This window comes from Nycticebus coucang, chromosome 10 (assembly GCF_027406575.1).
Source record: "Nycticebus coucang isolate mNycCou1 chromosome 10, mNycCou1.pri, whole genome shotgun sequence".
Classification (NCBI taxonomy): domain Eukaryota; kingdom Metazoa; phylum Chordata; class Mammalia; order Primates; family Lorisidae; genus Nycticebus; species Nycticebus coucang.
Window position 1 is genome coordinate 11,826,293 of NC_069789.1, and position 23,544 is coordinate 11,849,836.

Sequence of the window (23,544 nt, forward strand, 5' to 3'; positions counted from 1 at the left end):
AGATTTCATTTTCATGAGCAAACATCAAGGATGGGAAGTCACAAAAAGCAAAGTGAACACAGTGAAATTCCCTGCTATCAAACACATTAAAAGGAAAAGAACAACAGATGTAGATTTAAGATCAAATGATCCTTGTATACTGTGGTGACTACAGTTAACAGCAGTGCATTATACATTTTAAAATTGCCAAGAGAGTGGATTTTAAATGCTCTCACCATAAAAAAGATAAGTATGTGAGGTAATGGCTATGTTAGCTTTTTGTAGCCATTTCACAATGTACACATATATCAAAACATGTTATACACCATAAATACATTCAGTTTTTGTTAATGAAAAAATAAATAGAAAATAAAAAAATACAGAAAGGGAGAGAAAAGGTCAGAGGACTCTAGTTTTCATCTTGTATTGCTGTCCTGACTCCTCTGTTGTCTGTCTGCACAGCTTGAAATTGTACTTTTTAAACTACCAGTCACAATGCTGGCTCATTTATTTTTTACACCTAGGTCATTTTTTTAACTTACACTTAAAAATCTAATGTAATGCAGTTGGTCCTCTGTATCTGTGGGTTTTGCATCATAGATCAAAATATTCAGAAGGAAAAAAGGTGATTGTGTCTACACAGAGCATATACAGACTTTATTTTCTTATCCTTATTCTCCAAACAAGATAGTGCTTACATAGCATTTACATTGTATTCGGTATTTTAAGTAATCTAGAGATGCCTTACAGTATACAGGAGGGTGTGCATAGGTTATATGCAAATGCTACAGCATTTTATATAAGTGACTTCGGCATCTATAGAATTTGGCATCTGTGGTGGGAGGGGTCCTGGAACCAATCTCCACAAATACCAAAGGACAGCTATATAATATTCCTTTTATTTTTTATTGTTTTGCCCAAATTAATTTCTTTTTTGTCATCTTTATGTTGTAGATACAGAAATCAGGGAATCTGGCATTTCATTGAGGAGTACTGGCTCTGCAACTTCTTTGGCTAGTCAGGGAGAAAGAAGGAGACGAACGCTTCCCCAACTTCCAAATGAAGAAAAGTCTCTTGAGAGCTCCAGAGCAAAAATTTTAACGCAGAGGTCAGAGATAGGAGAAAAACAAGACACAGAACTTCAGGAGAAAGAAACACCGACACAGGGATACCAAAAAGATAAGCAAGATACTGACAGAGCCCTGAGTAAAATGAATAGAGCAGTAAATGGTGAGACTCTTAAAACTGGAGATGGTAAAATTTTACTTCTTGTAGGCAGCCCTTCTCCTGGAAAGGAGAATAATACAACTGATAAGGAAACTTCTTTGGTAAAGCAAACATTAGCAAAAATTCAGCGCCAACAAGAACAAAAGGAGGAGGCCCAGTGGACACCTACTAAATTGTCTTCCAAAAATGTTTCAAGTCAGTCAGATAAATGTAGAGAGGAATCTTTTAAGCAAGAGTCACAATCTCAAGAAAAAATTCCAGGACATCCTACTAACAAAGGAGAAAGGGTTATACAAAATGAGAGCAAGAGAAGAAAAGCTGAGGAAATTCTGAAAAATCAAACTTCAAAGGGAGGAGACAAGAAAGAATCTTCCAAGTCATTAGTGCGACAAGGGAGCTTCACTATAGAAAAACCTAGCCCAAACATACCCATAGAACTTATTCCTCATATAAATAAAGAGACATCTGCCATTCCCCCTTCTTTAACATTAACAGCTGCAAGTAGAATACGGGAAAGAAGTGAGTCTTTGGATACTGATTCTAGTATGGACACAACCCTTATTCTAAAAGATACTGAAGCAGTAATGGCTTTTCTAGAAGCTAAACTGCGTGAAGATAATAAAACTGATGAAGGCCCAGATACTCCTAGTTATAACAGAGACAATTCTATTTCACCAGAATCTGATGTCGATACAGCTAGTACTATCAGTCTGGTCACTGGAGAGACTGAAAGAAAGTCAACCCAAAAGCGAAAGAGTTTCACTAGTCTCTATAAAGATAGGTGTTCCACAGGTTCTCCTTCCAAAGATGCTACAAAATCATCTTCAGGTACTAGGGAAAAAATGGAAAAGAAAACAAAAAGTCGTTCCACAGATGTAGGTTCAAGAACAGATGGTCGTAAATTTGTACAATCCAGTGGGAGAATAAGACAGCCGTCCTTAGACTTAACAGATGATGAGCAAACCTCCAGTGTACCTCATTCTGCTATTTCTGATATTATGTCATCTGATCAGGAAAATTATTCTTGTAAATCTCATGGAAGGACTCCACTTACCTCAACTGATGAGCATGTACATTCCAAACTGGAAGGAAGTAAAGTAACAAAATCCAAGACTTCTCCTGTAGCATCCAGTTCATCCAGTAAATCAACCACTCTTCCAAGGCCACGGCCCACCAGGACTTCCCTTTTGCGCAGAGCACGACTTGGTGAAGCCTCAGACAGTGAACTCGCTGATGCTGACAAAGCATCTGTTGCTTCCGAAGTATCCACAACAAGTTCTACATCAAAACCCCCTACAGGAAGGCGTAACATCTCTAGGATTGATTTATTGGCACAGCCTCGGAGAACAAGACTTGGCTCTCTGTCAGCTCGTAGTGACTCTGAAGCAACGATATCTAGAAGTAGTGCCTCTTCACGCACTGCAGAAGCCATCATTAGAAGCGGAGCCAGATTAGTACCCTCAGATAAGTTTTCTCCTAGAATCAGAGCTAACAGTATCTCTCGCCTGTCAGACTCCAAGGTCAAAAGTATGACCTCCGCTCATGGCTCTTCTTCAGGTAAATTGGATCCAGATTTTTGATAACATTGGCATGTTCTATGTTTGGGGGCTCCTTTTTTGAAAAATTAAATTTATAGTTTTATCTTCCCAAAATATTCAGAAAAAAGGTTATGTTACAGAGTAGGGGTTTTTTCCTATGAACAGAAAAATTCAGTAGTTGCACACTTTCCTAAAGTCCTGGGACAAAATAGGTGATTTCAAAATTAGAAATTTGTGGAACTGATTTAAGAGTTTTAATTTTCCAGTTGCTGGTATGTCTGGATTTGTGTGTCAAAGTTTGATTAGAAATTACCTGGTTTAAATAATAAGAATTAACGCCACGCTTCTAAAAGCATGTATTTAACCTTTCTAAGTGTCCTCATGTGATTCAAAGTCCTAAGGAATTTGATGACAGGCAATGCCCTTTATTACTCCTTTTAGAGATAAATGGAGTAATTGATATTTCACCTTTCCCCCCCCCCACTTGTTTTGAAATGTCTCATACTTAACACTTTTTAAAATTTTAAGTTTGTTCATGGTTGGAGCAGGTGAAAACTAACCCTTTATTTCAGTGGAAGAAGATGGCTTCATGAAGCAATCCTAAGTACATATGGGCCAAACTGGGCTGTAGAAGTTTAACTGATTAAGAGCAACATCTGTCAAAGGGCTGTTATATTATTTAACTGTAGTATTAGATATGATTGAATATAACTATGAAAGCTACTTAATCCCCAGCAGAATATAACTACTTTTGGCATATTTGTCTATGTAAGTAGTTCATATTCAGAGCTTAAGCCATTGAGAATACATGTGTGATCAAGAGTAGTGAGGTGGATAATTGTGTGTGTCCTGTAAGCATGCTCGCATTACTTCATAATCAGATGCAAGTATGGGTGTGGCCACAAAGGCCAATGGGAGAAACCGGCTGTTATAAAACTTGAAGGAAGATCTGTGATTATTGCCAGTCAACAGGAATCTAAGTGAGCCCCAAGTCTTCAGTTAAGTGTGGAGGGGAAGTTGTTGTGCTCTCATCTTTTTATTTTTGGTCGGTTAACATCTACCACACTATATCCTACAAGACTCCAAACTAACGGTACTTTGTGCATGTTATTTTTTTTTTCCACTTTTTTTTGCTTCCTCTTTTCATTGCTTCTTTCCTCTGTTCCATCCACTTGTTCATTTCTCTCTGTACTGGTCAGTGGGTTTGGAAATGACAGTCATAGTCTGTGGTAGGAGTGGATATGGGCTAAAGCTAGATAATATATAATTATGGTTACAAAAAGAACAGATGCCATTTTCCTTATCACTTCAGTCTCCATTTCCATACTTCAAGCTTTGGCTGGTGATTTATGAATTTGTTGCCAAATATTTTAAAACTACTATCTTTTGGTTTGTGTTTGCCCAGTGTTATTGGTCAGTTGTTTCTTATGGCTCTACCTCTTTAATTCACATTTCATTTGTGCTACATTTCCTGATAAAATTTCTGCTGCCACACTGCTTATTTTATCACCTCATCTTCATTTAAGTACTTGAAGATAATGAATTATTCTCCTTAACAAAAGTTGTATGTTACCAAGTAGCATGGAGCAGCTCTTTTTGCAGGTTGACTGGCTCTTAACACATGATCTTGTTTTATTCCTCAGAGTTTATCATGAGGGACTTATTTGATATACAAGCCAAATATGATTACTTTAGCAAGTCTAAGAAACAACATAAAAAAATAAGATGACATATATATACATATATATATTTAAAAAAAACAGTAAACTTCTATTTCTTCTGTGATTACTGAACTTGATAAACATTCGGTTTTCTATGTCCAGAAAGAACCTTTGTGGTCCATATACACAATGGAATATTATACAGCCATAAAAAGAATGAAATACTTCCATTTGCAACAGCATAGATGGAACTAGAGAGCATTATGTTAAGTGAAATAAGCCAAGCACAGAAAGACAAATCTCATGTGTGGGAGCTAAATATTTAAAATAATTGATCTCATGGAGACAGAGTAGAATATGGTTACCAGAGGCTAGAAAGGGAAGTAGGGAAGGGGAGATAAAGTAGAGATATTTACTGGCTTCAAAAATAGAGTTAGATATGCTTGACAGAACGAACAGTATTTTGATAGCACAACAAAGTGACTGTAATTAACAATAAGGTAGGGTATACTTTAAAATAACTACAAGAGTGCAATTAGAATGTTCCTAACACAAAAGAATTGATAAATGCCTGAGATGATGGATACCCCAGTTATTCTGATGTGGTTAATTCACATTGTATGCCTATATCAAAACATCACATGGACCTTATAAAGATATACAACTATTATGTACTTACAATAATTAATTTTTTTTTAATCCCACAAACAGATTTTACAAATTCTAAGAAAAGAAAAGAGAAGAAAAAAGAACCTTAAATTGTTTAATGAAATTCCCCAGGGCAAATTGAGGTCATGATTTTGGCCTTCTTCATATTTATTAGCAGTAATTAAAATAATTAGAATCATGTAATTTAAGAGCTAAAAGAGTTATTTGTTTTAAAGAACTGAGACCAGCAGATGAAATAGCCTGCTGTGGCCACAGAGGTATGGCAGGGGGGCAGCATGTGAATCCAAGGCCTTTAATCCCTAGCCTATTGCTTCCCTACCATATTTATTCTAGCTCCAGGAAATAGTCTTGAGTGTTTGCTTATATGCAAGCTTCCAGAAGACAGCTGGAATCTTTTGAATTATTACTAGGAGTTTATACTAGGTCGACATACAATTTAAAAGTTTTAGTTTACTAAAATGTTTGCAATTCTGGTATTTTACCTAGTTCATATTTTCTTTTCCACTTTATGGGCCTTCTAGGATTGCATATTCAGATTATGTCAGGGTGCCCATTTGATGGTATTATAGCTTATGTAGAAGGACAATGTATCTTTCAGTCACTGGGAACACACTAAAATACAGTAGTTATATGAAGAAGATAGTAAAAACAACCAACATACCTATTTGATCTTGCTAATTGAGATGTCTTTGATACTGTGACATTTCTATTTGAGATAATTATATTATCTTGAACAGAAAAAAAATTTTAAAAACTTATGAAATATGATTTAAAAGAATGTGAAGTCATACTGGGGAGAGTTGCGGCTATGTGCAGTGTAAACTTGAAAAATCTTGGAAATACACCTAGTGCCTGTGATATTGTCCAAATTGGCATATGTGAAAATAATTCTGTAATGTTTCAGATACATGTTTTATACTATGTCTTTAAAAAGTTTTTAAAGAAATGTGTATGATAAAAATAAAAGAGTAGATCCTCTAATTTAGCAACACAAGGGTAAAAGTTCTTTTATGCTCCTCTGATGTAATTTGCTTCTAAAGGTTTAAATAGTTTTTTTCACCCAAAATTTCGTCAGTAATTCTTCAGTATCTAGTTGTAATTGAAATATCCAGATTTATTTTGGTAAGATACTTTTAAAATTAAGGGCCCCAAATGGTCAAAATAATTGGTTTTCGTTGTATTTTAAGTGCCCATGTTAGAAAATATTAATATATTTAGAATTTTTTTAGACTATTTGCTTTCCCTTTTTTTATTCTAATTCTCAAAAATTATAGATAGTAGAAATTGACTGTTGGGCATGCGTTGTTTGAATTAGTTCTTCCTTTGGGTCACAGGCCAAAACAGTACTGTCAGGAGTTTCTCCCTGAATGGTCTCATTACTGCATGCTCATAAGTATACATGCAGAATGTGGTTTGATTTCCCCCAACATATTCTGATGTAGGAGGACATAAGTATACATGCAGAATGTGGTTTGATTTCCCCCAACATATTCTGATGTAGGAGGACATAAGTATACATGCAGAATGTGGTTTGATTTCCCCTAACATATTCTGATGTAGGAGGAAGATGCAGTGTGTGTTTGCTGAAATGCATTTGCTAAATCTGTAGTTGCACATTTTAATGCCAAGAAAGGAATCAGAACATTCACAAAATCAAGATACTAATAACTCTTTTCTTCCTTTCTAATTCGCTAGACAGCATGGATGATAGTATGTTTTTATAAAGTGAAGAGGGAGTGTTGCACATTTTATAACAAGAATAAATTTTTTAATTACTCTTGTAATTAAAATAAGTTTCAGGTGATCTGCAATATTAATTAAGCCTATCTTGACTTCCTCTCATTTTAATGTCTGTGCTATTTAGCATTTTACTAATCATTAGAGATTGGCATTTCTGTCAGCTTCAATACAAATTTTCAATTTAATGATTTATCATTAAATGCTTTTGTAATACTGATCTTTCAAATAAGTCTAATTACATGAAATCAAATTTATTTTTTATATATTATTACCTAAAAAGAATAAAATCTTAAGAGGAAGAAGCAAGATTTTTCTTCAACACGAGTCAAATCAAAAAGCGATCATTCCATGGGAAATTGAGGATGTCTTTTTAAAAAAACTTAGTCTTATTAGAAATATTTTTTTAAAACAGGCTTTTCTAACATTTAATTGTAAAGCACTTGGAATAGCAAGGAATGAGTTTGAACTCTGGCAGTCAGTAGGCCTGCCTTACACTTTAAACAAAGCAAGACCTCTCTGGGCCTCTTTCTTCTCTGTAAATTGAAGAATTTAGACTAATGTCTAAAGTCGTTCTGTTCTAAAATTCTATGAAATAAGTAGATTTGAGGGAAAGTTAAAAACTTTCTAACTTGACGTTTCTTCTGTGTTAATTAGCAGATTTTAGGGAATTTTTTTCCAGATGAAATGTATAGCTCCTATAATTTGGAAGTGAAGGTTAAGAAAGCAAAAAATTTTTAAAAGAAATTCTGTGAGAAGGAACAGTTACAGGTCCTAGCCTAGGATTTTTCCCAGCCCCCTTTTTATTACTAGTCACTGTTTCTCTCAGTCTGAACTCTGGTCTTTGCTGTTGCACAGGATCATGATGTCCAGAGGTAACTTGAAAGAATTCTGTACTTCACCAATCTATGCAGCTTAGGGTCAGGTTTCTATTAAAGAGAGAGAAAAACTCTTGTAGCAGTAATGGCAATTGATAGGAGGAGCTGAAGTTTTGTCACTTTAAACACCAAGTACACTCATGCCTTTTAGTAAGTTTGAGAAAAGCAGATGATTCATATCCAGAAATTCTTTTTATTTATTCAAAAATATTTATTAAATATTTGCTAGCCACACACTCTCCTGTTAGGTATATTTGAGTATATTAAACAGATGTGTTTCCTGCCTTTGTGAAGTTTATCATGAATTAGCCTTATCTCCCTGTTTTTTATCTCTATTTATGCTTCACAAATTATTTATATGTTTGATTCTCATATTAACAGTAGTAAAAAGTGTCTGCATTAATTTGTTTTCTGATTTTTAAGTGTGTCAGTTATATCATTCTTTAAATGTTTTTACTAACCGTAAATAAGAAAGTGATTGCCACTTTCTTTAATGTTACTATTCACAGTATCTCCTGTACCTTAAATGTCAATGGTTGTGAAAACAGCTCGTGGAGTTTTGCTCTTTGTCTATTTTCACCATATGCTTTCAGTGTCAAAGCGGCAGAGAGTTGTACTGAGGATGCTTTGTTGTGTTTTTTACTATGTAAAAAGATTTTTTCCAACCATAGCATTGCAGGATGTTGAATGACAGAGGTAATGTTTTTTGTTTTTTTTTTTTCTGCCATAAAGGCATAATTTCCACAGATGGAATTATGCTCATCTGTATGTTGGGAAAAGAGGGATTTTACCATCTCCATGTTGAAAGTCCATGTGGCATGAGGAAATCTTTTCCCTTGTTTTTATTTTTGTTCTTGTTGTTGTCGTTGCTGTCATTTTTTTTAAAATCCATATTTTCACTCAAATGAGAAATATTTTCAGTTGAAAATACCCAAGTTAAGCATTTATGAATAGAGCTTGCTTAGTTGTTTATCATTAGTGCAATTTCTCATCTGAATGTTTATTCACCATACTGCAGAAAACATGGTCTTTCTATTGTTTCTAATTCATTAAAGTGTAATGTTTCTATCTTTGAGGAGCAGTAGACTTATGGTTTTGTGAGGTATGTGTATGTCAGTTATTAAAAATTGTGCTGTGTGTACAGTCTTCATGGTGTTTTTAAAGTCATGATGTTTTCCCTCCTTTAAATGATAACATAATAATTCTTTTTTTAATAATTAAACTAATTTAGTAAATTCAAGATGGAGGCGCTTTCCTACTGATTATGCTTCCACCTCAGAAGATGAATTTGGATCAAACCGTAATTCCCCTAAACATACCCGTCTACGTACTTCTCCAGCCCTGAAAACCTCCCGCATGCAGAGCTCTGGATCAGCAATGCCTTCTAGTTCTTCATTCAAGCACCGGATTAAAGAGCAGGAAGACTACATCCGAGATTGGACTGCTCATCGAGAAGAGATAGCCAGGTTGGTTATAAGGAGTTATTTTTAAAGATTGACAATTTCTGTAAACATTTCAACTTGGTAACAGAGTTTAGCTTTTGTTTGATCTGTAGTAATAAAGAACTGAAATCCACAGTGAATTCAGTTTCGTCATCAGTACTACTTTCCATCTAAGTTTTTCCTTTTTGTTTTGTTTTTAATGCCAGTTGCTACTAATATATTTTAGAATTTATTTTGGTCTTTTACCTCTTCCTTCTTCCCTTTTTAAAACTGTCAAGTAGAGATGCTGATCAGTAAGTATAACTTTCGAAAGGGAGTCAGTATCAGACCTACATAATTAAGAATTTTGCAGGCAGGTTAGTGATTACTCTCCTTTAAACTTCCAAAGAAGTAATAGAATACTTGTTAGAGATATGGTTACTAATGTTCTCTGGAGAGACCTAGAGTAGTCAGATTTTCAGTCATACTTACATGTATTCCTTACAGTTAGTTCAACCTTTAAAAAAACCAAAGTATTATTTTTAGTATTAGATAAATCTGTTTATTATAACCTAGATTATATACAAAAAAATAAAATTCATGCTGCAGATGTGATTTTTAATAACATTTGAGGTTGAACATTGAAGAAACATTATATTCGGATGCTATAGTAAAGTATAATTTTCTTTAAAGTTGGTAAGATACTATAGTATACCATTTATATTCAGATGCAGTAGTAGTTAAAGTGTAAGTTTTTTTTAAAGTTGGCAAGATATTATATTTACTATGGTATAGCATATGTTACCAAAGTATTTTCACCATATCTACCTACTGAGGGTGTCCAACTGTGGCCCACAGTTGGTTGTAAAGGCTTATCTAAGAGTTGTCTTGGGCTACACATTAAATGTACAAACATTAGCGGAAGCTGATGAGCAAAAAAAAAAGATCTGTGCATAATTTTTGTGATATCCACCACAGATAAGCATTCATAGCTAGCCACAGGGTGCTGTTGGACTCCCCTTCTAGTAAACTTCTTTCCTTAAGACCATGATCTTCAAGTTTTATACTTGGCAACGTAATCAAAGAGTTTATATGTAATAGTTCATAGATGCTTTAAAAACAAGAAACTTTTGCCAAAATTTAATGATATTCATTTTTTTTTTATTTTGTTGACGTCTGGCTAATTTGGTTAATGTCATGTTTATTATTTTTTTAATGACTATTTGCTTGTCATTGCTTTTATTCTTGGAGGACATGTTCTTCTAATTTCATTGTGCTGCTTAAAACATTTTGTTTTACCATACAAATAGCTTTTTATGAGCATAATTATTGAATCATTTTAAGACAGTTGTTCTAGGTAGAGGAAGGATATATGTGTGGGATTCATGAGTCATTATGGGTCCTCACAATGCTTTTAGTGAGAGAATCTTAGCACACTTTTTTGTTCTTCTGGACATCCCTGGCAACAGTAGGTCATGCTCTTGTTTTATCAATTTTTTCACTTCCCATGGAGAAGATATCAGCTGCACAAGATCAAGTGGTGTCTGTTTGCCTCCTCGCAGTAGGCCTCCCATGTTAAACTCTGTCTACCCCAAACTAGAAAGACTGAAAACCTTGTTCTGGGTCAAATCCAATTCCATTCCCCAAATAGAGTTATAGTACAAAGGAAGAGGGAGTAGGGGCTGTGCATTATCTTTTCACTTGGTTCCATTTTGTCATGTGCATTGCTTTACTATTAACCTATCTATATTTTATTATCTGTAGCAGTATTCTAAGGCCAGGCTATTTAACTTTTAATGATTTTCATGCCTATTTCCCCTAGTTACTCAATAGCATTGTGCTAATGAAGCTTGCCTTTGGGATTTTAATTTTTCAAGGTATACTTTTCAAGGTATATATTTTTCCATATGGAAACAAAAAATGATAAGGAAGGAAAGAAAGTTATTATTGATAGTTAATATTCTTACTGGCAATGATGAGTTTGCTTAAAGTGAGAAAATTTGTTTTCAGGTGTCTGAATCACAAACTAAATATAATAAAAAATAATTGTATTTCTTTAAATGAGCTACTGCTATCACTTAATGAAATTTCATGCTGAGAGCAGTATTTATTGAAAAGTAGTAGATAAAGGGAGTTTTATTTTTAAAATAGTGAATTTTAACTTATAACAAATAAGTTTTGTGCTTTGGCATATTCTTTTTGTTTAGAATTTAGGACTATTTCACTTAACCAGTACTTTCTTAGTCTATACATGGTAATTACTTGCGTTTAAATTTAAAGCACAAAAATAAGATCCAACTGGAATATAAAGTATAGTATACCAAGTATGGTATATTTGGTCTTTCAATTTAAAGAAAGAACTCTTCTTTCAGGTCCCTCTTGGTGTGTGTTCTTTGTTAGCTCCTGCCTAAGTTTCTCCATTTTTATCTAATAGGAATTTGAGAGATTATAATCCTTTCATAAAAGAGTAGACAGGGCTACAATACACTATTACAGATAACCAAGTAAAATACATCTAACCTGAATATTATACTGAGATGTTACACATGTATGTAGGCATACCTCATAGGTTTTATGAGTCTGGCTCCAAACCACTGCAGTGAAGCAAATATTGCAAGAAAGCAGATGAGGTATTGACAATTAAGTCTGTGAACTTGCCACATGTGCTTATATTGGCAGCACTGTACAGCTCAGTAAGGTTTCATAATCTTGGGATATCAGTATCTCATTGCTCTGTTTGTATGGACATGTGGTAGTGACTTTCTGAGTAGTGTTCATTATTGTTGCATATTTTTGTGTGCTATCGCGAGAATGTCAGAAGTTGAATTGGAGCAATGAACAAACATTAAATTTGTTAAAGTAGGCAAGAGTGGATTTGAAATCAGAGACATGTTAGTACAAGTTTGTGGGGATAGCTATGAAGAAAATGGCAGTGTACAAATAGAACATTTATTTCTCAGAGAGGAGAAAAAGCTGAGGAAGAAAGGTTGGGGCATCCAGAAGCTAGCAGAACTGATGAAAACATTGCAAAAATTCATTGACTTGTACATCAAAATCATTGGCTAACTGTGAGAAGCATAGCAGACCAAGTAAACATCAATAGGGAAAGATGAAAATCTTAACTGAAAATCTTCGCATGAAAAAAGTATGGGCAAAAAGTGGTTCCAAAGGAGCTCACTGATAAACAAAAGCAAAAGAAAATCACAGTTTGCCAAGAGGCAAGACAGTGTCTTGGGCTGTGTTATCACTGGTGATGAAACGTGGATGTACCAAAAAAAACCCTGAAAGATTACAATGGCAGTCAGCCAGTTGTCCACTACCAAAATGTTGAGTCCAAATCTAGAGTCAAAAAGATGTTGCTAATCTTTTTTTTTTTTAATATGAGAGGGATTGTTCGTTATCTACATATAGTCCTTTCAACTCAACAAATCAGTGACACTAAGTTCTTACAGGATAGCCATGTAAAAAACTCCAGCAGACAGTCAAGGCTCTAAAACATAGGAAGATGCTCCTCAACAACTAAAGAGTGGTTTCTGTCATATGTTCTTCATGTTATAACACCACAGGACCACCTAGTGTCGAGGGTTTTTTTCCTTTCCTCTTTTTTGTTGCTGGGGTTGTTGTCAATCTGGGAACTTAAATATGCAGTAGAAAATATCAATAACAAAGTAGACCATGGAGAAGAAAAGAGCTCATAGCTAGAGGATAAAATTCATGAGCTAACCCAGGTAGTTAAAAGAAGCAGAAAAGAAGAGAGAGAGAAAGCAGAATATTCACTCAGAGAATTACGGGTTCAAGTATATGAATTATAGGGAACCCTGAAGGGAAAGAAGAACATCACAAAGGAATGGAAGCCCTACTGGAGGATGTCATAAATGAAATCATCCCAAATTACACTAAAGATTCCAAACCTCTCCTTTTAGAGGGATAGCAAACCCTGGGTCATCTCAACACGTACAGACCATCTACAGCACACTGTATTGAACCTGTTCAAAGTCAAGCAGCCAGGAGAAAGCACCAACTAACCTGTAGGGGGATAGCAGACTTCTCAATTGAAATTTTTCAAACCAGAAGAGATCATCTACCTTTAACTTTCTTACACAAAACAATTTTCAGCCCAGAATTCTGTATCCTGCTAAACTAAGCTTCAAAATTCATGGAGAAATAAGATATTTTGCTGATATGCAAACATTGAAGAAATTCACCACATCAAGACTAACTCTAGAGGAAATACTTAGACTTATTCTCAACACTGACCATCACAATGGACCATCACAAAAATACACAGAAACAAAAGGCAAAACCTAGTTTCCACAGTGGCTCAAAGGATAAAACTAAGCAATGGACTTTCACAAGATACAATGAATAGAACTCCACCACACTTAGCAGTTTTCTCAATAAATATTAATGGCTTGAGATACCCAAGAGGAAGAGGGACAGGATGGCTGATTGCATGAAAAGGCGCAAACCATCTATGTACTGTCTCCAGGAGATACACTTAAACCTGAAAAACAAATCAGGACTTGGGGTAAAGGGATGGAAAACAGTATTTCAGGCAAAAGGAAATCAGAAGAAAGGAGTCACAGTCTTATTTTCAGATACAAGTGGATTTAAAGCAACTAAAGTTAAGAAAGACAAAGATGGTCATTTCATACAGGTCAAGGAAACAGTACAACTAGAGGTCATTTCAGTTCTAAATATTTATGTCCCCAGTCTAAATGTTCCCAAATTTATGAAACAGACCTTGATTGGTCTGAACAATGTGATAATACCATAATAGCTGAGGATATTAACACCCCTCTGTCAGAACTGGATAGATCCTCTAAACAGAAATTAAACCAAGATATAAGGAACTTGAATATGACCCTGGAACAATGAGCTTAATAGACATATACAGAACACATCATCCCAAAGGTAAGGAATATACACTCGTCTCATCAACATGGAACGTATTCCAAAATAGATCACATCCTAGGGTACAAATCAAGCCTCAACAAAATTAAAAGAATAGAAGTTATAACTAGTATCTTCTCAAACCTCAAGGCAAGAAGGGCGGAACACAACTCCAACAAAAACTGTCACTCCCATACAAAGGCATGGAAATTAAACAACCTTATGCTGAACGACAGTTGGGTCAAGGAAGATATGAAAGAGGAAATTATTAAATTCCTCAAACCTAGCAACAGTGATGCTACCAGTTACCAAACCTGTGGGATACTGCAAAAGCAATCTTAAGAGGGAAATTTATCACATTAGATGCCTACATTGGAAAAACAGAAAGAGAGCACATTAGCAAACTAATGAACCATCTTAAGAAAATGGAAAAGGAAGAACGATCTAATCCCAAACCTAGCAGAAGAAAAGAAATAACCAAAACTAAGAAACAAGTGAAATTGAAAATGAGAGAATCATTCAGAAAATTAATGAAAACAATAATTTGCATCTTCAAAAAAAATAAACCATTGGCTAGATTCACTAGAAATAGAAAAGTAAAATCTCTAATAACCATAATCAGAAATGAAAAAGGGAAAATAACAACAGATACGATAGAGATACAAGAGGTTATCTCTGACTACTATAAGATTCATTTCCTTATAATTCATTAGTTTGTTAATGTGTTCTTTTTCTTTCTGATGTAGGCATCTAATGTGATAAATTTTCCTGTTAAGACTCTATTCCCAGAAATTTGACTGTGGAGGAAATGGATGAATACCTGGAATCACACCCTCTCCCTAGTCTTAACCATGAAGAAATAGATCTCTTAAGCAGACCAATATTAAGCACTGAGATTACAGAAAGAATAAAAAAGCTTCCAACAAAAAAATGCCCTGGACCAGATGACTTCACACCAGTATTCTATCAAACTTTCAGAAAAGAGCCTTATCCCCATATTTCAGAAACTCTTCCAAAAATATTGAGAGGGAAGGAATCTTCCCTAACTCGTTCTATGAAGAAAACATCACCCTAATCCCAAAACCAGGAAAAGACACAACTAAAAAGGAGAACTACAGACCAATTTCACTAATGAATATAGAAGAATACTATATGCATGAATATAGCAAAAATACTCAGGAAAATCTTAGCCAATGGATTACAGCTACACATTAAAAAAATTATACATAATGATCAAGTAGGCTTCACCCCAGGGATGCAAGACTGGTTTAACATGCAAATCTATAAATGTAATTCACCATATCAATAGAAGCAAAAACAAAGACCATATGATCCCCTTAATAGATGCAGAAAAAGCAGTTGATAAAATTCAGCATCCTTTTCTAACAAGAACACTTAAGAAAATAGGCAGAGGTAGCACATTTCTTTTTTTTTTTTTTTTTTTTAAAGTCCCTCTTGCAATCATGTCCTGCCCCCATAAAGGGTAGCACATTTCTTAAACTGAAGTCATCTATGGTGAACACATATCTAATATACTGAATGGAGTAAAACTGAAAGTTTTCCCACATAGAACTGGAACGCCTAGTACACTATCACCACTACTATTCAACATAGTGCTCGAAGTTCTAGCCAAGGCAATCAGGCAAGAGAAGGATATAAAGGGCATCCAAGTAGGAGAAGAGGAAGTCAAACTCTTGCTCTTTGCCAGTGATATGATCTTATGCTTAGAGAACCCCAGAGACTCAACCATGGACTCCTAGAAGTGATCAAGAAATACAGTAACATCTCAGGGTACAAAATCAGTGTCAACAAATCATTCACCTTTGTATGTCCCAGCAATAACCAGGTTGAGAAGCTAATCAAAGACACAGTCCCTTCACAGTAGCTTCAAAGAAAATGAAATATCTAGGAGTATACCTAACAAAAGAGATGAAGGACCTCTACAAATAGAATTATGAAACTCTAAGAAAAGAAATAGCAGAGGACACTAACAAATGAAAGAACGACTTGTCTGTACTTCCCAAAGCAGTCTACAGATTCAATTTAACCCCCATTAAAATACCAACATCATACTTTGAAGAACTGGAAAAAGTAGTTCTTCATTTTGTGTGAAACCAGAAAAAAACCCATTAGCCAATGTAATTCTTAGTAATAAAAACAAAGGCAGTGGCGTCACCCTACCAGACTTTAGGCTATATTACAGGTCCATAGTGATCAAACCAAGGTGGTATTGGCACAGAAATAAAGACATAGACAGTTGGAACAGAACAGAAAACCGAGAGGTGAAACCAATCTCTTATAGCCATCTGATCTTTGACAGACCCAAGAAAAGCGTACACTGGGGAAAAGAATTCTTCAATAAAAGATGCTGGGAGAACTGGATAACCACATGTAAAAAACTGAAACTGGACTTACACCACTTACGAAAATTGATTCAAGATGGATAAAAGATCTAAATCTAATGCAGGAAATGATAACCTAGAAGAAAGTATCGGAAAAACTCTTGAAGATGTCAGTCTGGGGGAAGATTTTATTAAGACTTCCGTGGCAATTGGAATAACAAAAAATAACAAATGGGTCTTAAACTGAAAAATTTCTGCACTAGAAAGGACACAACAATCAAAGCAAATAGACAACCTTCAGAATGGGAAAAGATATTTACATATTATGAATCTGATAAAGGCTTGATAACTAGGATCTATAGAGAACTCAAATTAACACAAAGAGCTAACAATCCCATCTGTTACTGAGCAGCAGACGGGAACAGAGCCTTCTCTGTTTAAGAATGACTAACAAACATGAAAAAATGCTCATCGTCCTTAATCATCAGAGAAATGCAAGTCAAAACCACCCTTAGGTTCCACTTAACCCGAGTGAGAACGTCACACATCACAAAGTCTCAAAACTGCAGATGCTGACGTGGATATGGAGAGAAGGGAACACTTTTTTTTTTTTTTGTGATTTTTGGCCAGGGCTGGGTTTGAACCTGCCACCTCCGGCATATGGGACTGGCGCCCTACTCCTTGAGCCACAGGCGCCGCCCTGAAGGGAACACTTTTACATTGCTGGTGGGACTACAAACTAATGCAACCTTTTTGGAAGGAAGTATGGAGAACCTCAAAAGAACTCAAACTAGATCCACTTGATCCTGCAATCCCATTACTGGGTGTCTACCCAAAAGAAAAAAGAATCCTTTTATCACAAGGGCATTTACTCCAGACTGTTTATTGCAGCTTAATTGCCAAAATGTGGAAATGACCTAAATGCCCACCAATCCCAGGGATGGATTAACAAGCTGTGTATATGTATACCATGGAATACTATTCAGCCATTAAAAAAGACGGAGACTTCACATGTTTTGTATTAAACTGGATGGAAGTAGAACACATTATTCTTAGTAAAGCATCACAAGAATAGAAAAGCAAGAATCCTATGTACTCAACTCTGATATGAGGACAATTGATGACCTAGTAGATGGTGGGTACTGGGGGGAGGGGGTGGGTGCAGGGAGAGGGAAGAAGGGAAGGGGGTGGGGGGATTCCAGTGTCTGACACACCCCTTGAGGATGGGACACAATTATAAGAGTGACTTTACCTAACAAATGTAATAAGTGTAATGTGGTTCTTTGTACCCTCAATGAATCCCCAATAATAAAAAAGTAATAATAAAGTACAGAGAAGACTTCCAAAAAAAAGACAAAAGACTTTTATCATTACTAAATCTTTACATATCATTTTATTAGTGAAATTAAAATAAGATTACTTATCAAATATATATTATAAACATTTTAAAATACAACTATGGTTTATATTTTTCAAGCCTAAAAAATTTGCATTCAGAGTTACAAATGTGTGGTAATCTTAACATCAAAAAAGGAAGTTACTTACTTTAATACATTGTTAAAGCTCTGTGTTTTGTTTTGTTCTTTGGTAGGAGCCTGTTTAATTTAGTGGCCGGAATTAAATGGTGTGGGTTTTCTTGTCTGTAATTTAATAGAGCATTTCTGTGTACTACAATCTAGTAAACAAGTCTTTAATTATAATAAAATTAAAGGATGTACCTCCTTGGTGGGTGTGGGTGGTGATCAGCTTTGATAATATTGAAATGTTTTTTATTTTAGAGAAGATACTATGGAAATAAAAATTACTTTATCAAGTAATAATGTATATCTGCTAAATTAGTTTTAACTCCTAATTTATTGGTCCATCAATAAATTGGCCTGACTGGTTTCTTTTATAATGTTGGGATAGGTCAGATCCAAATAACAAGTATAAGGGAATAAAACTCTGCCCACTGGTTTAGATAACAGTTGTTCTTTGGTTCCTGTATAGTGTTTCAACATTTCCTGCAACTTCACTATCCCTTGATCATAGTCTGTAACCTAGGATGCCTTCTTTGTAAGAACTCTACCTGAAATCTGACTGATTGAATCAGGACACTTCTGTCCAGGTTGATGACTTCAGGCTATCTTCTTTTAACTTGCAGGCTTTGTCTCTCTAGTGAAAAGAGACATGAGTTTGCTAAAAGACTTTCAGAGTGATTGTCCTACCATTACCTCTTTATTTGTAACTTCCTCTACTTATTTGGAACATCTTTATATATTTCACTAAAAGCTAATTCATACCATTGGGGGAAACTGGGTAAAAGGCACACAAGCTCTGTCTTTAGTATGATATTCTTATAATTGCATATAAATCTCGTAATCATCTCATTAAAAATTTCAATTTAAAAAAAGCTAACCCATAAAAATAGCAAAATGCCTAAATATCATGTAATGCTGTACTAAACCGAGGATACAGATTTTAAGTACTATTGAAATTCAGAGATTAACAAAGGCCAAAATACTTGGGGAAAATTTCATGGGGGAGGAATTTGCACTAAGCATAGAAGAATTTGTAGAATTTAGAAGGTAAACATGGAAAGGAAGATCATTCCAAAGGCACAGACTAAAGAGTTTAATGTATTTGGGGGATAATAAAGTTTAGAGTGACAGAATAGTAGGGAGAAACAGGAAGTAAAAGTGGATAGGTGAGATTGAGGCCTGGTGAAGGAAATTTTTTAATCGCAGGAAAAAAATTAAGGAAAAAGGGTCGATTTAAAAAACAGTTTGGCAGGTGACTGATACGGAGATTTTCCTTAAGGAATATTTGATTTCATATTTCAGATAATTTGAAGAGAAAAAAATGGTCAAAAAAAGCTGCGAGTGTATTGTACTGATGGATTCATAGTAGTTGAGAACATGGGAGGAAATGATAAGCATTTGCTTGAGGAGTAAATGAGGGAAGAGAAAATTGGTAGAACTTGGTGCCTGGGCAATTAAAATGGATGAAAACTTAGAGATTAATACAAAAGTATACATAGTGATTGTTTTAAAGGTCTTTTAAATGCATAATAGTTATCAAATCTGATTGTGTGTGTGTGTGTGTGTGTGCAGCTTTTGGCCGGGGCTGGGTTTGAACCCACCACCTCTGGTATATGGGTACAGCTCCCTACTTCTTTAAGCCACAGGCACCGCCCCGCAAATCTGATTTTTTAAAAATACTTTCTTTGAATTATCTATTAAATATCTTTTAAGTTCCTCAAAGAACAGAGTTAGGTAGAAGACCACTGGAGAAGAGAGCATCTTTCTTTCTTTTAAGCTTCAGGATACCCTCGAGTGAGGCTCATTTTAATAACCCAAATGTTTCTTGTTACATGGTGCAGTGTTTATTTCAAATTGGCATTTATGCTGATCTTAGTCTTTTTTTCCTTATATTTTCTTTTTCTAGTTTTCCTGAGTATCTTTCAGCTCATACCTCATTTTTTACTCTGACAAAACTTTTATTTTCTTGCAAAACAATTAGATGGTATATGGAAATCATAAGCTTTACTAGAACAACTCTTATGTGTCTCTCCTTCTTAAGACTTATTTCATATTTTAGCACCTCTTATCATCTAAAAATTAAGTTTTTTCTTAAAAGCTAAGCCATTAAAAATCAGAGCTATTATCTCTCAGCTAATGTTAAGGAAGTGGAAGTTTGATTTTCTGGGCTTTAGTGTTAGAACTCTGAAACTGATACACTTTATTGATAGCTCATCAGTTGCTTTTTTCTAGTAATATCAAAGGAAAAATTCTAATGGTCTAAATGTGTATCCATTGGAACACCAGTTACATATAAAAACTTTTGAAACCATATATGCTGTTAGTTAGGTTAACTAAAGATAAAGCAGATTATTTTTAGTTAATTTAAAACCTAATGAAGTGTTTATAATGCATTTGAAATCAATAAATTCTGACAGTTTGTTTCTATTATGGTTCTGAGATCACATTTGCAAAGATTGCATGTTTAATCGGGCATGTTAACTTAGGAGTCTAACATTGAATATTTCCTTTTAAGTTGTAGTACACCCAAAGTCTATATAATGTATTTTCGCATATATAACCTTGCAGTGAGAAAACATTTTAACTGATTTTAATAAGATTGCTGTTATGTAGAAAATTTACATAAGAAAATTATAAACTACATGAATGTCTTAAAGTACATTTTCTATGTTATTTCGCCTTTACAAGTAGTGCGTACTTCTGCAAAATTTGTAAAATTGTATCAGTGGCTCTGAGAGTCAGGAAGACATATAGACTAGCATTAATGTTATAGAAACTTAACCCTTAATTTATATTTTATTCCTTTGGTACTATTGTCTAAATTTTTTAAATAAAATGAAATGAAATGTGAGAATTATCTATTAGGTTTTCAAATGAACAATTTATGTTGTGTAAATATATTAAAAATTGCTTGTTTCAATACATTTTTTTTTATTGCATTACATATGGAGATTGCTGTTGTCCATGTTTTTCCTAATTCACACTGCCTGCCAGAAATAGAAGTTATATTGTGTGAATGTCTGCATAGAAATCTTTTGCTGACTTTACGGCATATCTATTTTTACCTGATAAAATAAAATTTTATCTTATTGCTTATCTGTTTTGTAAACTTACTACAGTTCGCTATTCTGTTTCTCATTCTAGTTCATTTATTTCAGTTAACTGCAGGAATTGACTACATCATCTAAGGGAACACTTTAAACCTATTCTCAAAATAATTATACTGATAGTTAATACATTTTTAAAAATTGTATATGGAATGATAATGTGAGATGTAGCATGACATAATGAAAAGGTTATCATGGAGTATCAGTAAGATACAACACTATTTGAAACCTTGTCCAAGAAATGGTCACATGACATCTCCTCAGCAGTAAGAAAAGATGATTAATACCTCTCTCACGGGATGGTTGTGAGAATTAAATGAGTTGGTAAATATAAAGTTTCTTTCTAATGTACTCACTATATTATTATAATAGTGCTCCTGTTTATTCTAAAGGCTTTATAAAGGCAGAGACCCTGCCTACCTCTCCATCATTGTAACATTTAGGGCATAGTACAGTGCCTGGCACATAATAAAAGATCAGTAAATATTTGTTGGTATTTTTTTTACATTTTTGTATTAGCAAATAAAAGAAGAATTAATGTGCTTTCATTTTTTTATAAAGTTTATATATTAGTAGACCATAATTTCTGGTGTTGGTCCAAAAGCTTTTAACTTAGGTTCTCTTTTGAAATCTAGTTAAATTTTTATGCAGTACTTCTTTACTCGAAAGCCTTTCAAACTCAAATTTTCCACAAGTTAAATGTTAACTTTTAGCCTGGGCACCACATATCCCTGTATTCCCAGCTACATGGAAAGCTGAGGCAGAGGATGATGGCTTGAGGTCAGGAGTTGGAGACCAGTCTGGCAACATAGACCCTCATGTCTTAAAAAAACAAAATTACTTTGTATTTACTTTTTACTGTAGATTTTAATGTTGCTGAAGCTTTCACGTATATTTTTAAGAATATTCTGTCAATCCAAAACCTTCCCTGTGGAAGTAGCTGAACTGATTTCATGTGCAATGGATGCATCTTGGAAATTTTTCACATTTTATTGAACTGACGTCATTTTTGAAAAACAGGAATATCGGTGGTAAAGTTTTTAAGTTTCTTCCTCTTAAAAAGAAAATAAAAGAAAAACGTCTACTTGTTGCATAACAGTTATTTCTTCAGTCCACATGGCTAAAACATAAACAGCGGAAATGAGCGCTAAACCTGGGATCTGATCCTGCCTTAGCTATTTCTAAGTTGCGCTGTCACGAGCAAGCTATCCAACTTCTCTGAGAATGTGTCCTCATTAATAAAATCAGATAAGTCCTACCTCTAAAGAACTGTGAGAACCTCAAATGACATAGCGTATACTAGAACATGCTGTGCAAAGCATAAGTACTGTTTCAGAGTTCTTAACTTCTTGGTGCTGTAGACGTCTTTGGCCATCTGTTGAAACTTAGAGAGCCTTTCTCAAGATGCTTCCAAATACAAAAACATAAAATACTTAGAGATACAAAGAAGTCCAATTATAATGAAAAACAGTTACTAAAATACTTTAAAGTAATACTACTAATAGTTCTTTATTAAGATATTAAATATGTAGTAAAATAATAATAGTAATAGTTCTTTATTAAGATATTAAATATGTGGTAAAAGATTATTGCTATGGGTGTGATTTTGAAGTAGTGATAACTGTAAATAATGTTTTGAGATATTTGGAGCAACTATAATGTGATTTCTGTTGGTGACAAAAATTACCAGTATTACTGATACCAGGGTGGTTTATTGCCTATGTTTATAATTGAAAAAAATGCGAAGTGTCAGTTAGAGGTTAATGAAAATAACATTGTAATTTTTTTCTCATCTAAGTTCAAGGACTCCTTGAATTCTATCATCACTTCCAAGTATTCTATATTAATATATCCCCTGAGATATATTAATGCTAGTCATTGATAGTATTTTTTAAGGATATATCTGTACTTATGTTTAAAATGTTTTTCAAGGTTATATCTTATACATTATTTGGAATCTAATTTCATTAATATTAATTTTTAGAATTAAAATTTAAGATTTTGATTATCTAATAGTTAATAGTATTTCCAAAGAATCTTAAGTTTGAGGTACAGATTTTTAGATAAACAACTTACATAACTGATTGTCTTCATAAATGATTGCTTCTACAGTTGTTATTTAAAAGGGATTAAACTTCTTTTCTAAAATTATTACCAGGATCAGCCAAGATCTTGCTCTCATTGCCCGGGAGATCAACGATGTAGCAGGAGAGATAGATTCAGTGACTTCATCAGGCACTGCCCCTAGTACCACAGTAAGCACTGCTGCCACCACCCCTGGCTCTGCCATAGACACTAGAGAAGAGGTAGGAGATCTTCATGGAGAAATGCATAAGGTTCTTTCTTTTCTTTATTTCTTTTGCTTTTAGCTTTTTGCTTAGTTTATTTTAGTTACATCCACCCTCCCTATTTGCATGAAGCTCTGCATTTTCCAACTTTACTTTAACAAATTTCTTTTATGCTTTTGTAATGAAACTCATAAAGGCTAACATTTGGTCTACACTAATAGGTGTGAAGATGGGAAATCATTTAGAATAAGCACTTTGCTTGCTAATTCCTGGTCCATAGCTTC

The 23,544-nt window shown here is 34.3% G+C and overlaps 1 protein-coding gene across 11 annotated transcripts in view; it reads left to right on the forward strand.

The window, feature by feature from the left end:
- Positions 1-23,544, forward strand: part of CEP170 (centrosomal protein 170) — a 125,807-nt gene that overhangs the window by 86,423 nt on the left and 15,840 nt on the right. For 4 of the 11 annotated variants that reach the window (XM_053606213.1, XM_053606219.1, XM_053606220.1 and 1 more), the window contains 3 exons: positions 934-2,763; positions 8,921-9,155; positions 23,131-23,308. In XM_053606213.1, coding sequence (XP_053462188.1) covers positions 934-2,763; positions 8,921-9,155; positions 23,131-23,308 — 2,243 coding nt within the window. The remainder of the gene's footprint in view (positions 1-933; positions 2,764-8,920; positions 9,156-23,130; positions 23,309-23,544) is intronic. The other 7 variants (XM_053606214.1, XM_053606221.1, XM_053606223.1 and 4 more) reach the window with 4 other exon arrangements.